At 37.6% G+C, this 20,394-nt stretch overlaps 1 protein-coding gene across 1 annotated transcript; it reads right to left on the bottom strand.

Moving 5' to 3' along the window:
• Positions 1–843: 843 nt before the first annotated feature.
• On the bottom strand, positions 844–20,091 carry snx18a (sorting nexin 18a). Its single transcript, XM_079814858.1, has 2 exons — positions 18,313–20,091; positions 844–3,470 (listed from the first exon to the last, which is right to left on the bottom strand). Exons 1-2 carry the CDS (start codon positions 19,766–19,768, stop codon positions 3,217–3,219), a joined length of 1,710 nt encoding a protein of 569 aa, XP_079670984.1. The 5' UTR covers positions 19,769–20,091; the 3' UTR covers positions 844–3,216.
• Between the last annotated feature and the right edge of the window lie 303 nt (positions 20,092–20,394).

The following is a 20,394-nucleotide window of genomic DNA, read 5'->3' as shown; positions in this document are numbered from 1 at the left end:
AAACACCATCCCTACTGTGAAGCATGGGGGTGGTAGCATCATGCTTTGGGGATGTTTTTCTGCACATGGGACAGGGCGACTGCACTGTATTAAGGAGAGAGTATGATCGGGGCCATGTATTGCGAGATCTTGGGGAACAACCTCCTTCCCTCAGTTAGAGCATTGAAGATGGGTCGAGGCTGGGTCTTCCAACATGACAATGACCCGAAGCACACAGCCAGGATAACCAAGGAGTGGCTCTGTAGGAAGCATATCAAGGTTCTGGCGTGGCCTAGCCAGTCTCCAGACCTAAACCCAATAGAGAATCTTTGGAGGGAGCTCAAACTCCGTGTTTCTCAGCGACAGGCCAGAAACCTGACTGATCTAGAGAAGATCTGTGTGGAGGAGTGGCCCAAAATCCCTCCTGCAGTGTGTGCAAACCAGGTGAAAAACTACAGGAAACGTTTGACCTCTGTAATTGCAAACAAAGGCTACTGTACCAAATATTAACATTGATTTTCTCAGGTGTTCAAATACTTATTTGCAGCTGTATCATACAAATAAATAGTTAAAAAATCATACATTGTGATTTCTGGATTTTTTTTTTTTTTAGATTATGTCTCTCACAGTGGACATGCACCTACGATGACAATTTCAGACCCCGCCATGATTTCTAAGTGGGAGAACTTGCAAAATAGCAGGGTGTTCAAATACTTATTTTCCTCACTGTAAGAATTAAAAAGATTTTTTTCACATTATTTTAACTAGTTTTAAAAGTAGCCAGTCCTTGAAAGTCCAATGCCTATAAAGAGATAATGTAGATATGATAAAAATCTCATTCCTTAGGACATAACAGATGTTTGTTGTGGTAAACAAGATTTAAAGTGTTTTTATTGCTGATGCAAACGAAACAATCACAAGTGTCTGTTATTATCATGTACAATGTGAAAGAAATAGGGTTGATATATTTCACAACAGTGTTGACAAATAAACATCTGCATCAATTTTCACATTTTTCATGCTTCAAGACTAGTAACAAGACGCTTAAAATATTTCCTCTTCCCTTCAGCACAACACTGATAGTTGTACTGAAACTGCGTCAATATTGGTTATATATACTGAACAAACCAGGGATAGAGAAAACAACAAAAGTAAAGAATGAAAATGAACTAGGGCTGCACGATATATTGAAATTATCGCCTCTCTGAAAGCGTGCGATCCCGAATTGAGTTATCTTTTGTGGCTTATTGCACTCGTTTGCTCCCGTCTGGGCGGGTATTCATGTAAACACAGTCAGTTATGTATTAAGTTAACGTAAACAAATGGGAAAGAAATCAGATGTGTGTCAATAGGATAAACCTGCAGCTGTCTGTAAAACAAACGAAAAAGAGAAAATAAATTGTATAGCTTTAATAGCTATAGCTTTAATATGAATCAATGTATATTTAATTAATGTGAAGACTGCAGTGTTTTATTTTTACATTTGATTATTTAGTTTCTGTATTGTTTCTTACTCTAATGTAGGCCTACCTGAAAAACCTAAAGCACTGTTTATTTCATTTGTATCTTTGTTTTATGGTATTTGTCATATTGTTTGTAATTTTAACCTGGATATTCAGGTTGATATAACGTCTCGGTTAGGTATGTAACCCTTCTGTGAACGAAGACGTTGCGTTGACGTCGACGCAACGTCGAACGTGACCGACTGAAAGGGAACTATATATTACCAAGTTGAGCAAAGAGGTGTTGGTATTTAAATAGCTTTTTTTGTTTACATTGATGTTAAAATGACATTGTCCGATTTGTGACTACTTTTCATGTAATGCTAAAACACTGCTGGTCACTTTCAGAAGTTGTAGTGATGCTTTCTTTTCACAAAAATAATGTGAAACATATATTGGTTATATCATTTTCAGTTTTTAAATATATTTAAATATAATTTAAGTTGATTTTACACACTTAAAGCAGTATCGTATCGCATAATTTAACAAGTTATCACAATTTTCTTCAATATCGTGCAGCCCTTTTAAGAAAACGGTTTTGTTTTGTTTCTATTTCCACCGGTTCTCTTTTTCACTATGCCTGCACAGGATATTATCAGCAAACAGACATCTTGTCGCCATTGATTATTTATAACTACTTTCAGTAGATCAAAATGTGTTGAATGTGGTGTTTGAATGTGCCTTCCTCAGAACGCGTATGATACAAAAATATATTCAATGCAACAAGCAGTTAGGAGAACAATTTATTTGGAATCTTCTTTAACATTTCAGAACATCTAGATGTGGTTCATAAGTAGAAATCTGTAGTAGAAAATTAACTGAATTCTCTGAGGACTGTTAGTTTTGAGAAATGTCATTAGCCAAAAAAATGGCAGGCTGAAGTGTCCAAAATGAACTCTTGTTATCCTGAGTGTGCTGTGTGTCCTGTTTACATCACATTTAAACATTTTTTAGGTGCCTGCTCATTTGTCTCCAAGTAACGGCCTGATGGCGACTACGGTTTTCCCTCAAATGCACAATCTGTTCTGCATTGGACCCAAAATATCATGGGGAGTGGGGGGTATAAATCACACGGGATATCAAATTAAGAGCGTTGTGAGCAGCTACTCCCACGCTTATCTCACAACATGAGCCAGCTACTCCTCCGTCCTGCCCTTTTAAGCAGGGGTGACTTTTAAGATGACATAATTAAGATAATAAAATCAAACCTTGTAAAAACAAATTTTAGAATAAGAATAATATATAGTTCTTTTTAAGAAATTATAAAATACCAACAAGACGAGATCGAAAGGCACAACAGTGATGACAGCGGCTCTGTAAGGTCTGTAAACATCTAAGAATGGCTAAGTGGGCTCGAGTGTTTAAAAGGTGGCAGAGAGAAGCCAAACGAGCTCATCAAATCATATCAATATTTCATCCATCTGTGTGAAGAACACTGTTTAAAATATGACATTAGTAGCAGGATCAAAGACATTCCATGTTCCATGTCCTGCGTGTCTCTGTCCTCCTCACATAGGAAAACGCAGTCCAACCTAGATGTTTATTATCGCCATCTCACTATATACTTTCCCCAAACAATTTTCAGTTCCTTCTAATGGACATTCATTGTACAGGGATAGATTTAATCAATTTTAGACTCTTGGTTTGTCGTATATTGCTAGGGGATGGCTAACCCTCACCTGGCTCTCTGCCGGGCAAGGTAAAGCTCTGTCGGTCCAATTCAAACGTGGTTCATTTAGGCATCATCATACTTCTGAAGCGCCTCCTCCAGCTTGCCTGTGATCTTCTGGAAGAAGATGATCTGCTGCTGGAGGTAATGCTGCATCTGGGACTTGAAGTCCCGCACTCGAGTCTGGTGGAAGTACTGGATCTCAGCCAGCGTGGCGAAAGAGATGATGTTGCAGCGTTCCCTGATGCCATCTGCCTGTAGGCTTTCCATCTTCCCTTCCTCTACGTGCTTCTGGCTTTCCTTCACTTTCGTCAGAGCACCTGTGGAGAAAGCAGAACCAGGATGAGACTAAATATTGACCCAGATTCAGTCAAGATAGAAGTTATGACAAATAGCTCAACAGGTTACACTTGTCTGTTCTTCTGCATGAATGTGGCTGTTGTAAAAACATGTTTGTTTTGCAGAGAGCAGTATGGCACCACCAGGATGTCACTTTTATGATATATGTATCAGGTTACTATTTTTCTAAAGTTTGGGGAGGTTTACATTCTTATTGACCAAAGGTGTAGGCTGAAGCTAAAGCTTATATTATGCCTACCCTTACCTCCACACAAGCAGCACTAATTAACATTCATTTAATATGACAAATATAGGATTTTCTCAATGTGTATTTAAAAAACAACAAAAAAAAACACACAAACACATGCATTATTATTATTATTATTACCACCATTACGACTACCAACACTGTCATCATTACCATCATCACTACTACTACTATTACTAACATCACTATTCAGTATATCTTTTCATTACCAATCTTTTATAAAGTATTTTAAACTGTATTAATTAATTAACCTTTTTTAATTCATCAGGGAAACTATTCCAAAGCTGAACACCTTTATTTGATGGGCAGTTTCTTCTTAAATTAGTTCTACAATATGGTATATCAAACATATATGTCCCTCTAAGATCGTAATTACTATCTCTCAAGCTGAACATAGCTTGCAAGGAATGAGGGAGGGAGTGTTGTCTTGCCTTTTACACAAGTTTAGAAGTGTACAAATCTACCAAGTCGTAGAATTTTAATGTTTTCAACTGGATAAACATGGAATTCGTTGGGGTATTATATGGAGAATGTGTAATTATTCTGATGGCCTTCTTTTGTAGTAGAAAACTGGAGTAGTTCTAGATTTATATGTATTTCCCCAGATTTCTATTCCATATGTTAAATATGGAGTGATGAGAGTACTGTACAATATATATAATGCACTTTTGTTCAAAATATATTGCAATTTATATAAAATTGCAATTGTTTTTGATATTTTCTTTTGGACATTTTGTATATGGTATTTCCATGCCATTTTATGATCTATAATCATAAGGTGCATATATATATATATATATGAGTGCTAATGAGACATCAGTGAATGAGAAAATAAAGAGCAGAATGGACTTTATGGAAGTTATTAAAAGCACAATAAACCATGCAAGGAAATGGAATCAAGTACTGGTACGCCAATGGCAGGTTTGAAAGCCGCCTCTCAGTCAGTGTGTGAGATCTGAATAGTGTTCTCTTGTATGGATCATTGCGTTTAAAAGGTCAAATACACATTTATGTGCCAAAATGCCAGTGTCAGTATACTGGATTTGTGCATACGGTTTTATTAAAGTGACTAGCGCAGGGCCGATAAACAACAACATATCGAATTGCGATAAAATTGGACATTTTTACTTGATATGGATTTCTCTAACCCCCAATCACACAGCAGAAATAAACGCGACAACAGCCAGTCAGCATGCAGCTTTTAACTTGCACATAAAAAGTACACACTCTACTGGCAAAGAAAATTCGACACGAGAAGCGGCGACGAACGTTAAATCGAAAGTGAAACTAACCTTGAGTTATCATCCAAAGACGACGAATTTGTTGATAAAAGATTGCACGAATTGTTACTCATTTGAACCGCGTCACACAGACCATTTATCCTCTAGGGTCGAAGTCCAAACGGATCGGTCTCTGTCATGTGACCACTAAACAGCGCTGTGAGATCCAGTGAGAAGCGCGTGCATTCAACGAAAAACACAAATCGCCACCTTGGAATTATAAGGTTCTATCTGCATTCTGACTGGTTTGGAGATATTGAGCTTTAAAGTTTTTTGCATTCCATTTGACTGTGTAGAAAGAACCTTTTTATTTTCTAAATAAAAAATTCCAAAAACTTAAAAACAACATCACATAATGTAAAGAAGTTGTCACAGAATAAGAATTTGTGAATAACTAAATTTTGACAAAAATGTCAGATAGAACCTTATAATTCCAAGGGGACGAAATGTCTCTGTGATTTAAACTAGTTTAAAGCCAGATTAAACAGCGCTGACAAACAGGAGAAACGATACAATCAGAAGGCTTTTCGATCTACAAATCTCCATATTTTACCATGGATTTACTACTACTACCATGGATAACACTAACTGCACCATGGTACTGTGGCAGAAATGTGGGATATTCCATTCATATAGAATTGAATTATATAATTAATGTAGAAAAGGAGTAATGGAATATTATTACAGTATTTTTTTGTGATTTGAGCTATAGAATTTGTGCGTTCATACTAAATATTTTTAGGCTAGGGCTACTTTTTTTCATACAAATACCATAGAAACCATATAGATATATTTTACCGAGGTTGTGAAGAGCTTTATGCGTGTTTTTAACTGTGGTTATCATGATCTAAATGTATGATACTATGGAAGACCAATGGTTAATTTTAATAAAACTATATTTTAAAAAATATTTACATTTTACCATATAAAAATGAGGTTGTTACAATTTTTACAGATGTCCATGTTTTTGTTAATGAACATAAATTTACATCTGCATCCTAACTCAAGCTACTACTACTGTCAACTCACGGTCAAATGTGCATTTCTAAGACAAAACAGGAAATAATATTAATACTGCAGCCTGCACTGCAAACTGTGCCGAAGATATATGCCAAGTTTCATGACCATAAACAATAATCACCTATTAGAACATGCAGAAACTAAGACATTCATTTTTTTCTATTAATAAATGTATTTTGTTAAAAGTGACAGCAGCATAGAGAATATAATTTTATATATTTGATGACTATTACATTTTTGTTGTATTTTTTTTACTTGAACAGACCTATCTGAAACCTTAAAGCACCATTTCATTTTTGTCTTTGCTCTATTGTGTTTATTTGCCCTATTGCTTGTAATTTGCTTCTTAGTTCATTACAAATTATTTACTTCAATATTTGCTTGTGAAAGTGGGCTATATCTTTGAAGACCCCTACTTTAGACCAGTGCTTCTCAAATCTGTCCTGGGACCCCCACCATTGCACATTTTGGATGTCTCCCACACCCACTTCAAGTCTTGCAGTCTGTACTAATGAGTTGATAAGATGAATTAGGTGTGTTAGATGAGGGAGACATCCAAAATGTGCAGTGGTGGGGGTCCTCACGACAGGTTTGACAAGAACTGCTTTAGTCCAGGGGTTCCTAATTCCAGTCTTCGCGACTCCCCGCTCTGCAGTTTGTATGGGCGAATTCAAAACGGCATTTTTGCATCCTTGAAGGGCACTTCGGGAAGGGAACGACATTTGTAGGGCCGTTTCAAACGAAAGTGAACAACCGAACTCCTTCACGAAGGGCCCTTCCAAAAGTCAAGGAAGAAATGGAATAGTTTATGGTAATGTGACCAAGGGTGACGAATCCACATTATTCATTTTAAAGCGAAATATGGTGGGAGGGTTGGAGTCAACGTATAAACAGAAGTTATTTTGTTTTGATGTGATATATTACACAAATTTTCGTCATGCATTTCATATTACGTTCAAAAAAGTTTCACAGGTAAGAAATTTGTTTAGTGCTTTATGTTTAATGCTTAACTTATAAAGTTAAGAACATATCAGGGAAGACACACACATATATAAAGCAATTTTAAAATCTTAACTCACTTTACACCTGCAAACAGCCGCATGAAAAAACTCCTCTTTTTCAGACTGGAATCTCACTTAGGATGGCGAAATATACCCTTTTAAGTCCTCTTCGCAGCACACATATGGTTGAATGAAACCCAGCCCTCAATTGAGCATGTCAGATAAAGGAGACATAGCCTACAACATGTGCAGAGCTCGGAAGCACAAGGACTAGAATTTGCTTTAGACTATATGGCGATCATGCTTCGATCAAATACAAAATAAAATTGATTTCACTACAGCTGATGCTTCTGAATGCATGTCTGAAATGAATGTTGGCTTAATATCTTTTGTTCTGGAGCTTTTGTCTTCAAGAGGAAGTAAAGTGAATGAGTAATAGGATATTTGGCAGCTGCATGCAGCTCTGCCATTGTTGCAAAAGTCTTGCAAGCTCATAGAACATGGAAGTTAAAATGCAGTAAAATCACATGTTTTCCTCTGTAGAATGCGGCTCGTTGTGCCTGATTGGTAAAAATGTTGCTTTATCAGCGCCAGATAGGGCTGCTTTTGTCTTAGTGGAAATGACAGGAAAAAAACAAGGATTCATCAATAGCATATACAGTCGATGATTATCAAACCTAGACAGGGTGAAAAGGTCACTCAGAGTCGGAAGGTGTTTATTTTTCTATAATGAATGGCAAATAAAAAATATGATCATGAAATATTGATTTGACATTGTTTATTATTTTAGGGAAAGAGAATATGATACGAGAGACATAAAACTAGCTCAGCTATACAGATTGCAGATTTCTTTATGCAAAAATATTTGACTGCAGAATGCCATTTTACTGACCAATCAACTGAGTGTAAAAAAACGTTCAACAATGTCAGTGAACGTCAAAGACATGTTTTCCCCGGCAACCTGGTTCATATTACAATGACAGGAAATGAGAACACATCGAGTGACTTGACATAATAACAGTCATAGTCATTACACAGGATCTTCCAACCTATGAGGAAAGAAAAGAACTTCTAACAGTAAGGAACATTTTACTGTATTTTTGATCATATAAAATGCAGCATTTGTGCGCATAAGAGACTTCTTTCCCAAAAAAAAAACTATTTTAATTACCGACCCCAAACTTTTAAACGGTAATGTGTGGGAAAGATGACAGAAAAATACTAAGACATAAACTAGATGACACTAAATAAAAATGAAAATGTGAGTTTACCAAAAAAATAGACTGAATCGAAACTATAAATGTGCATTACAATACGAAAAAACACTAAGAGTCAAACGAGGTTGACGTTTGGCCATCAGGAACTGCAGCTGAATCATAAATGCTGAGACAGCAGTTACAATTTATTGCTAAATGTATCAGGAATTGCTGTGCATTTGAAAAATACAAACCTTTGAACAAGAACTTTAAAGGTAATACAAAATAAGGTAAACAAAATACAAAAGAAAATTGGGAAATTGAATACAAAATATAAAAACTAGTGACATTTTCAAAACTAAAATAACCCTAGTCTAAATGTACTGATTCCGCACAAAAGTTTCCAGTTGAAGCTTGTCTCAAATGCAGCACAAATAAAGGTATAGAGTCTGTAACAAAGTGTATTAATTCAGATTTCATGATAGATTTATCCTCTCTCTGAAAGCCTTGTGTGTATCAGTGAAGTATTGAGCACAGATGGCTGATTTCCCTCTTCGTGAGGAGAAACATGCAAGACATTCCCAAACGTCCCATCCCCCCAAACTCCACACTATCTGCCTTCTGGCCAAAGAAGCCTTCACTTGAGAGTAACCCAGATCACTGAAATTCCTCAAACACACACACACTCCCACGAACACCCGGACTCTCACAGAAAGTCAGTGCATTCAAGGAAGACAAGATCCAGGTCAATGATGGAAGACAGCAGGCAAGTGAGACACCCTGTGTTGGGGAACGTTACTTTTAAATGTAAATCGTTACAATCTCGTAACTATTATGTTCTTCGTATGGAACATAACACATTCGTTATTTTTGCATCACATCTTTTCTGTCATCAGCTGACAGTCTCTCTCTCTCTCTCTCTCTCTCTTATCTAGAATGAAAGCACTACACTTTTTTTACATGGCTGTGTTGTTTTTGCTACAAAGTGTGTTCCTTTTGACATTTCCTGACACACAGACTATACCACGGAAAAGTATTAAATCCGTATTTACACAGCAATGTGTATTTACACAGAACCACAACTGTGAGAATCGGGACACAACTAAACATTACATTTTCGACAATTAAAGCTGCTTAAAAATTGCAATGAAACAGAAGTAGAGACATATCTTTTTGGTTGTATTGTGACCAAACACATCCAAGTGTAGCGGATTATTGAAAAAGAAAAAAAATATATAAGGTCGAACTTGGTTCTATTCATCAGTAGGTAATTTGATTTTGAGATGTCGTGTTGCATTCAAACACTATTGCGAGCTTACAGTCCATTGTGGAGGGGCAAAATTTAAGCGGGATAAATGATTGGAAAAGCTCTGCATATGTTACTAAAGCGAAGTTTCACTAGAAGATCGAATTACAACATTTTGAGGTGCTTTATTTATTTAAATCTGATGCACAACCAACAGAAAACAAGACAAAAGCCCCTTTCACACATACAGTCTTTACTGGTACTGGTGTGAACTAGCCTGGGAAAACCCAGACAACTTCCGGCAAATTTAGATTTGCTCTGCAAGTAGTCTGGCAAAGAGCCCATTCAAACCCATTTCTAAGCCCTAGAAATCGAGGCACCAATCGGAAACGTTGAGGCGGGCTTTACACGATGACGACAGCCCAGCGACAGTGAAGCAGATTCTGTACACTGACAAAGATGGATGCAGCAGTGGAACATCACTATCAGCTATCGCGGCTGTTTTAAGCGATTTAAACTTTTCCATTCCGTTTTAAACCAGAGCAAAGAACAACACAAGAAGCCTTCATATCTAAAAAAGATGTTATCGCTGTCTTACCGACTGGATTCGGCAAAAGTCTGATATACCAGCTTGCTTGTCTTAGCGAGAGCCCTCTGGTAGTGTTAATGTTTCACAAAATATAGTTTTAAGTCCTTTTCAGGCGAGAATGTAGTTGTTTTTAAAGCCAAAATCTGTGGTTTATTTATAAAGAGAGCGCCTTTTTGAAAATTTGATCTGCCGTTTTCAGAGTTGTGAGCTCCAGTGGACCAGCGGCGCTCAATTGCTCAACCCCACCGAGAGGCGCCTTTCCTCAGCCAGTCCTTCTGCCGCTGGCTCTGATGTGAAGATATGATTCGTCTTGTGTAGATCTAACGGCTGATCTTTGCTCTCATTAATCTATAATTTGTTCCCTGACAGATCGTTTTGTCTGAGGGCAAAGTGAAGTTTCATAACTTTATATTTGTAAGCTATTAAACTTTACCGTTGTAGTCTCCAGCGCTGACTTTCTTTGACTGAATTGCTTTATGTATTGTATAGCTTCTTATACCTTTTACTAATACTTTTAAAATGGATATTGATCACGCATTAAACTAACATTTAACAAAAAGAGACTGGGTTTTGTTTTATGTCATATCTCATTGTATTACAGTGATAATCATAGGCTATATTATGCACACATGATATTACATGTTTTTATTTTTTAATGTAAACGAAAAGAGGCCGGGTTTTTTAAATATTTCGTTTTGTTATATACATGCATTGAAGATAATATGCATTGCCTTCACTACATTTGTGTGGCTATAATATGTTTAATATTAACTATTACCGTCATCGGGAGTTCATTCTCCGGAGTCAAACTTGGTAAGTCACGAACGCAAGTTAGAAGTTCGCGTACAAAATATGTCATAAAACACCACTGCCTCATTTCATAAAAAAAAAAAAAAAAACTTAAACATATTACATTACATTACACATATTAGCCACACACATGTGGTTCAGGCAACGCGTAGTTAGGCCTACATTCATTATCTTATATATTTATAATAAAACGAAGTATAAAACACCCTGCCTCTTTTCGTTTACATTTTAAAAATAATTAAACATTAATATGTGGTTTAGGTAAGGTGACCAGATTTCTGAAATGGAAACCGGGGACATTTCCTATTTGAGAACACAAGCACAGACCATAGACAGTGGTACAGACAAGAACGCATATGAGAAACGGCCAGTCAGATGTTTCTCCGTCGCTCTGCATACGTCATCTCCTTCATCGCTCTGATTGGTTAGGTCTATCCAATTGTGCCGAGAGGCATTTGAGCGACGCCTGTTGGTGACGCCCCTTTGGAAATGATTTGTCTATGAAGCTTTGCCAGACCATAACTCAGTTACTACTGAGAATGGTCTGGTTTTAACCAGGCTAGGTGTGAACAGGACCTTTTCAAAAATACCTGTAAATCGGTTTTGGTAATATACCAGGATGAGAAGTTGTAACAAAGCCGAAAGTATACTTCTTTTTTTATGCGTACACGAGCACATGCGCACAGTCGAGTATAAAATAGTAAAACCAACATGAAAAAATAGTGAATGGAGATTTTTCTGAAAAAAATTGTTATATGATACTTTTGCCATATTGCTAACCCCTAGTTGGAACATTTTGAGATGATAAAGAATGACAACAAAAAGGAGACGTGCGACCTAGCCTAACGTTATCCACTTTATATGGCCGCTCGCTCTTTAGATAAGCCTAAATCTTGATATCCGAAAAGGCATGTCAATTTTTTATTCCAAGTACTGATAGATGAAATACTATAGACTGAACAGGTACACAGATTCGCATTTTTGTTGTTTACACAGAGAACCGTTTTCAAAAGTTTGCGTTGTAAATGAACGGCCAAAGCAGATAAAAAGTTTGATGGGGTTTTTTTGTTGTTGAATATGGTGTCGTGTAAACAGCCCCTAAAGCATAAAGGATTCACAACATCCTTTAGTGTTCTCATTATAAAGTTATGTATGGCAGATTGGCGTTGCACAGCTTCCACTTAACTGTATTTTTCATCTAATTTATCAAATGATTCCAGACATCCCTGTGTGTTTTCAAAGCTATGACGAGAAATTATTTTAATTAAAACATAGGCCTGTTGAAAAAATATAACGAGAAACGCTGGATTATTAATAGTCATAATTTTTTTGAAACCCCAAAAAGGGTTGGTAGATAATGACATCATTTTCAGTTTAAGAAAATAGAGAGGAAAGTGTGACTCGGTTGGACTGCCCAAATTAGGAACAGGTCACAGTGTATCAGACAAACACTTTTACAATAATAATACAATTTAAGTATAAAAGATTCAAAAACTTTCTGAAAATACATTTCAAAACTCTGAGAGGGGGAAATTTTCGTACAGATTGGATGTGCACAACCCTTCTCTAAACTATCTTTTGGCTTCAGAAGACTTGGAATATGGCACACATCTAAAGTCTTGTTTCATGGAAAAGAGAAAACAAGTTGAACTACATCATTAAAAGAGGTCTTTTCTGACGTGCATAGCTGAAGTGGCGACCACTTTATTGGACATCTTACAGATTACAGAAGGGACACCCTTCAGTTAATAATAGTAGCTACATAAAAATAGTGTACATGCCTAAATAAAATACAATTTACATAATTTAAGTCACCAAATCACGACGCTCCCTTTCCTCAATTAAAGCTTCAGATAAGCTGCATTTATTGTACCAATCATTTGTAAAAATAGCTTTTAATAGGTGGAACATCAAACAAAGAGTAATAAAACAGTTGTATGAAAATGGTCTGAAAAAGGAGGAGACACACGTGGGAATGTGTGCTCGACTGAAGGCGACACTATAAAGCTAGCTTCTGCAGAACCTCTTCCGGCATTACGTAATATGTGCTATTACACAACATGGTCTTGCTGGTGAACTGCAATCAGAGAACGCAAGTCCCCTACAACTCCCTTAAACATATTACACAGATCTGGATCATGACTTTTTGCATAGGACTTTGCTCTGATCAAATTATTTGGTTTTTTAAACAAATGAGAAAGCAAATGCAGATCACTGGCACAACTAAGTGAGAGAAAAGTCCAATTTGCTTTGGAACGGCACCATTAGATTCATGGGCATTAAGGAAAATACAAAAGTCACCCACTGTGAATTACGAGACATATGCTTGTACTTCAGCACCTAAATGGAGACCAATGAATTTCAGCTTTCAGCCCATTTCAGAAGCTGCCGTGTCTTCTATGGTGGCTGAATCTTATGACTCTAATAATCATCTTCCCTGAAAAACATCAGTGACAGTGAAGACTTAAAGTAGCAATTAGGCCCTTTCGGTCATGACTGATGGATTAAAGGATCGTCCATTCAAACATTAATATTTTGTCATCACTTACTCACCCTCATGCTATTCCCAACCCTTTATTTTTTCTTCCTTCAGTGAAACACAAAAGAAGATATTAGGCAGAATGTCTCATCTGCGGCAAAAATAATCTTTTATTTAGCAAGGATGAATTAAATGTATCAAAAGTGACAGAAAAGACTTTTGCATTGTTACATTTTCAAATAAATGCTGTTCTTTTGAACTTTCAATTCATCAAGATAAATAAAAAAGTACCCTGATTTCAACCCAAATAATAAGCAGCACAACTGTGTTCAACAATGATTATAGTATGAAATTATTCTTGAACATCAAATCATCATATTAGAATGATTTCTGAAGGAACTTTCGACACTGAAGACTGGAGTAATGATGCAAAAAATTCAGTACTGTCATCACAGGAATAAATACATTTTTTAAATATATTAAAATAGAAAACAGTTATTTTAAATTGTAATAATATTACTGCTTTACTATGCTTCTGGTTAAATAAATGCAGCTTTGGTGAGCATAAAAAGAGACTTCTTTCAAAAACAAAATACTTTTGAACGGGGCTCACCATGATTTCTTTAGTATGAAATGAAGATCGACAATTACTCCTTTTGTGTTCCAAAGACAAAAGGGGAGGGTATTAGATGACCACATCATTTTCAGTTTAAAGAAAATAATCTGAGGAAAGTGTGACTCAACTGGACTGCCCAAATTAAGAACAGGTCACAGTGTATCAGACAAACATTTAAAGGCCTGGTTTCACAGACAGGCCTTAGATTAAGCCAGGATTAGGCCTTAGTTTAATAATAAAAAAATAAAACAAAGTTTAGAAACAGTGGCACTGACATATTTTAAGATACACTATATTGCCAACTGTTCATGAGCTAATCTGAAGACCACACACAATTTGGATGTCTGTAGCTATTGACTGCAGAAAGCTGGCGACTTCTGCGCATCGTGCGCCTCAGCATGCGCTGACTCCGCTCTGTGGTTTTACATGGCCTACCACTTCGTGGCTGAGTTGCTGTTTTTCCCAATCACTTCCACTTTTGTATAATACCACTAACATTTGACCGTGGAATATTTAGTAGTGAGGAAATATCACGAAAGAACTTTTGCACAGGTCACAGGTGACAACCTATCACGGTACCACGCTTGAATTCACTGAGCTCCTGAGGGCGACCCATTCTTTCACAGATGTTTGTAGAAGCTGTCTGCATGCCTATAGGTGCTTGATTTATACACCTTTGGACATGGAAGTTATTGGAACACCTGAATTCAATGATTTGGAGGGGTTAACTTTCAGTTAAGACAGCTAAAACATGCATTTTAGTCTGGGATTAGCTTAAGCCTTGTCTGTAAAACTGGGAGCATATTTTTTCAACCTACAATAATCATGCAATTTAAGTATAAAAGATACAAAAACTTTTGGAAAATACATTCAAAAGTAACTTGGGAAAATGTTGCGCAGATTGGATGTGCACAACCCTTCTCTAAACTATCTTTTGGCTTCAGAAGACTTGGAATATGGCACACATCTAAAATCTTGTTTTAAGGAAGAGAAAAAACAAGTTGAACTACATGCGAATGACTAGAGATAGGCTAACATTTGACATGTTGCTAACACAATAATAATTGTGCACAACAAAATTCAAAACTCATGGCTTCATAAAATTAAGGTTGAACCACTGTAGTCACATGGACTATTTTAACAATGTCTTTACTACCTTTCTGGACCTTGAAAGTGGTAATTAAATTGCGGTCTATGGAGGGGTCAGAAAGCTCGCATTTTTCACCAAAAATATCTTAATTCGTGTTCCGAAGATGAATGAAGGTCTTACAGGGTTGGGACGACATGAGGGTGAGTAATTAATGACAGCATTTTAATTTTTGGGTGAACTAACCCCTACTAACTAAGCAAAAAAACTTCCTGAATAATTAAACAAATTAGTTAATTACTTAATTTGATCAATTACGCATGAAGTTTATTTACTTTATAGTTTTAATTAACATGAAGTTAATTTTACGGCAACAGGTTTCCTCACTTTTTATAAGTTAAGTCAACTGATCACTTTTTAGTGGCTGAGGGTTTATGCACAGTGCTAACTTCCCCAGCTAACCACATCACATTTGAGTCATTATTTCCTCTCAGTGTCATAACATATTTCACGACATGTCACAGAAAAGCAATGGAAAAAAAGGGTCCCATCTATACCAACATCAGTATGTTCACTAATGGCTCTTCACTTCCATCACTAATGGGGGCTCTATAGTGACACAAATCAATACATGCTGTGCTTATGTGCAGATCTTTCATATATCCCTGTGGACATTATGACGGCCTTGAAATGTGATAATCTTTTTTAAAAAAAAACAGCAAATGCATTATGTTGTTAAGTTGCACAGGTGAAAGCAAATTAGTTTTCATCTGTTGCTTAATGAGGTAGGTTGTGGTTTAGTTGGTTGTAGAGTATTTTAGGCATCATTTCTGAGGTGCAGTTGTTTTTATGGTATTGATTTTCATATCACCATGAAATTTATGGGTGACAAAAAATCTGAGGGGTTAAACACATGGCAAATGACAATGTGATGAAACTGTAACAGCTAAACGGTCATAATGCAGCTATGACCAGAATTCAAAGCCAAAATGATCATTATTGCTTATGAAAGATAGATGTCTAAATGTCTACGAGTTGAGACAGGAAGTGGTTATAATATGCCCCCTACTCCTCAGGGGGGTTTGAATGTCTCTTTTTGTATAGCCATTATCTGAGAAAAGATATGATGTCAGGATTTATTCTGTCACAGTGGTGATGGAAAGTGGACAGATTTGTTCATAGTTTTCTACTGACTCATTCAACGTCTGGATGATTGTTTCCTCAGAAACTGTACATGTTATGCTCACTGCTCACAGTTGCTCGAGTTAAGTGTGACATTGGGGGTGAAACCACAGACACAATGCAAAAAAGAAGATATTTCTCACTCATACACCTAAAAGGCTGTTTTTTTCCATGCTAAAATTATATGGTGACAATGACAATAAAAAGAAGCACTTTGGCAAGTGCTCAGGTATGGCATATGGGCTTCAGTCAGCCGCAGGTGACCGCAGTCCTAGACAGTCGGCTGGACCAGTCACAGACTGAGGCCTCTCTGCTGGAAGTACGACACAGCATTTCAGTTTTTCCAAAGCACAATACAGTGACAGTGGTGTGTCTGCAGCGCCAGTCTGTACCTCATTAAACATCTGGTTTACACATTTAACGGTCCTAAAAATAAATGTATCTAAATTTAGGCCACTTTTTAAATTTAGTTGTGAACAACAAGATCAAAACATTTGTTACATTCCCATAAGGAAATGGCAGGCATATGAACACTGCTACCCTGCAGCTCATAGACAATATCTATCTATGGCCTATAATAAAGTCACACTATTTGTTCATGTTGTGGTTACAAGTAGACGCATAAATGTGAACTGTTGAAACAGCTTGTAAAATTAAGTGTTGCCTATAAGTCTGGTCATTCTCTTAAAACATACAAGACAATGTGTATATAAATGCTCCAGTCATTACTCCAGTCTTCAGTGTCACGTGATCCTTCAGAAATCATTCTAATATGCGGATTTGTTGCTCAAGTAATCGAATAAAGTAACTGAAAACAGCCGTGCTGTTTAATATTTTTGTGAAAACTGTGATACATTTTTTCAGGCTTCTTTGATGAATAGAAAGTTTAAAAAAAAAACAGCATTTATATAAAACAGAAATTTTTCATAAAATTATTATCAATTTAATGCACACTTGCTGAATAAATGTATTAATTAATGTATTAGTATTATCCTAAACTTTTGAACTGTCTTGTATATATGATCATTTTTAGTAAGTTCAAAATAAAGTCTTGCCTCTGAGCTCTTGGCAACAATAAACATTTCATACGATTAATGTGGATATGGGTTTGGCTGTTTCATTTTAATCACGATGACTACTACACTTTGCACAAGTACATGATGTAACTGCAGTGAAATTTAAAGAACACAGTAAAAAAAAAAAAAGAAACATTAAAATCAATCCAGTCGTGATTGAACATTTGAAAAAGTGATCATTGCATGCTACATGAGACCTACATTACACGCTAGTGGCTCCATTAAAAAACAAAAGGAAGTCTATCTAAAAAATAATCTCGACATCTAGAATGTATCACATGGATCTGCAAATGTTAGTCGGCGGCAATGTTAAATATTCAAGCAGTTAATCAAAAAGCTGAAGGTGTGATTGCTGCACTTCCTACATCCTCTGAGGGCCTAATTTGCATTCTTGAGCTTCATGATGAAAATTATAAATGAGTCTCATCATGATTCCAGATGAAAAATTAAGTATATATATGTATACATACTTTTTATCTGAAATAAAATGACACTTCAATTGTACTTGTACAATACAATCAAGGAGGACATGATCAATTGTTAAGTATCAGAAATGTCACTAAACTACAATGTACCACTGTAAAAATAACATCCATGCTCAAATAAATGAAAAACAATTGACTGAATGATTGCATGCATGTGTGCTGTAACTCTCTCTCCCATCAACCTTCCATGAACAATGCGGTACGTCAATAGTTTCTGTCTTTGTCATGGTACGTGGCTGATTTATAGACCACAGGAAAAACACACACAGCACGTCAGCATGAGTTTGCCCATGTGACTCAGCAGTCAGACGAAACCAGGACAGTCAGTGAACTCATCTGTGGCACTTCAATGCAAACAAATCAGTCAAGCAAAGCAAACTTTTGAGAGCAAGTGACCTTTCAAGTTATCTTTCATGCCCACTGATCTTTGCTGAACACAGTTACACATCTATTTCGAAGATGACACAAATAAATTAGTAAATGATTACCTTTCTGAACATGGATGATATCAGGGTAGTTGGTGAGGTGTCCTTGGTACAGAGCTAACAAATCCATCACAGGGTCCACGTCTTGTTTAGGCTGCTCCACAAAGTAGTCTCCAATAGCTTCGTAGGCTTCTCCTGTGTACGCAATTGCTTGGTTCAAACCAACTGAGTATGCCTGCTGGTCCATCTCAAATGCTTGACTTAGATACTTAAAAGACTGTCCCACTTTCTGATACTCTTTTTTGAACCCGGCTATCTGCTTCCTCGCAAACTCATTGAGCGTGGCGTTGACTTGAATCACGCTGTCATCCATTTTCTTGGTGAAGACCTTGAATCCATCAATCCTGCTTTCAACGTCTTGCAGGTCAAGTGGGGCTGCTGGAGTGCTGATGGTGAGGAAGAAATTGGCACCGACCATCTCGTCCTTCTCTGCTTTCCTCTTCCCTTGCTTCCAAGACTTTTCGTCCGTGCTGGAGCAGGTGAGGAAGTGCTGGAAAACATCACACCGGGCCAGTACAGGGTGGCTGGTCATATGATTCATCCACCATATCAGCCCTCTTCTCCTTTTAGAAATGAAGTCTTCTTCAAAACGACCGGTGGCTTGTTTTTCAGGGATGTGTGGCACTGAAATGACAGGAAATTTCTCCACCAACCGTGCGTAGAGCCAATCAAAATGCTTATATCTTCTGTTGACCTGACTCTGCATGTGGGTCGGCGTCAGCTTGTAAGAAATGTAACTTTTCATGCCTTTGAATTTCGTCTGCTTGGTAGGATCATCAATAGTGCAAGTGAATGGGTACGGGTTTTCCTGCCACTCTGGACCGTACTGACCCATCACCACACAGATTTTATCCCCATCCTTCACAAAGCCCGATGCTTCCCCCAGGATGAACGCCTCACCGCCTGACTTCACAAAAGTGGAGAACCTGTTCAGATTTCTGCTGACAGTGGCTGAACTTTTGGCTTGCTGTGCACCTCTAGGCATGGAGGATGTGGAGATGCTGTAGCTAGAGGGTCCGTTTCCTTCATAATTCCTGTATCCTCCACCAACAATCCCTGGTTCATCAGCTACAGACGAGTGATCGTCCCAGTCATCATCCCAATCATCATCACTGGCTGGGGTCCCTGGATGTTGTTGTTGAGGTAGAGCAGGGTAGGCTGTGAAGCTGGATGCTGGTGCACTGCTGTAGCTCTCTTGAGTTTGGTTTTTTAAGTCAAAACCACCAGTGGGAATGTTGGCATATCGAGAGTTGTTGTTAAAAGACGAGACGGTGTCATGCCTCAATATCTCGACGTAGGACGCAGGGAGAAGCCCCCTCTCCCCTCTACTGTTTGTCCCCTCCAGCCAGCCCTCAATGTCCTGCTCGCTGTACAGAGTTACAATCTCCTGCTCCTTCACTGATATCTCCCCTGGGTTTTCTGAACTGAAGTCATACAGAGCTCTCGCTTGCAGAGCCATGACACAAAATATCTCCAAGCTGCGATGAATTTAAAATCGTTCAAGGCTAGCGTATCAGCTAGCTAACTCTAACCCAAACTCACTCACTCACTGACCTGCGATACTGACAACAACTTGCGCGTCAGCTGCGGCAACCACAAGCCCTCTCTCTATCTCCAGGGTCCTCCTCACAACGGTCATATGACAACGTGACACCTAATCAGTTGTCGTGTTTAAAATCCCCAGAGCTGTGGGCAGAATCATTTCTTCATCCACAGCCCAGTCGCTGTGCAGTGCGCCCGTCCCACACCGACCGCAGTGTACACTCACTCACCCTGAACAGCGCCGAGGCGAGCACAGCCAGTCCGGGTAGTCGAGGGCGGAGCTAAGCACCAGGCAGCACGAATCAAATCTATTATGGGAGAGTGAGGACTTCTGATTTTCGCGAATCGGCTCTTTTGAACTCTATACAATTAACTATTTAGTTATTATTTTACGTCATCACGTGGGATGTTGCATTCGCTAAATTAAATGCCCAGAAAAGCCACGTGTATTTTCCCTCCGTGTCACAATTTAGTTTATTGCAGCTATGATTCAGCTCTAAACACAAAGTCATTGAGCCATATGTGATTTGCATTAAATTAAAC

Source organism: Gobio gobio (assembly GCF_949357685.1).
Source record: "Gobio gobio genome assembly, chromosome: 4".
Classification (NCBI taxonomy): Eukaryota; Metazoa; Chordata; class Actinopteri; order Cypriniformes; family Gobionidae; genus Gobio; species Gobio gobio.
This window is presented reverse-complemented; position numbering and strand designations above follow the sequence as displayed.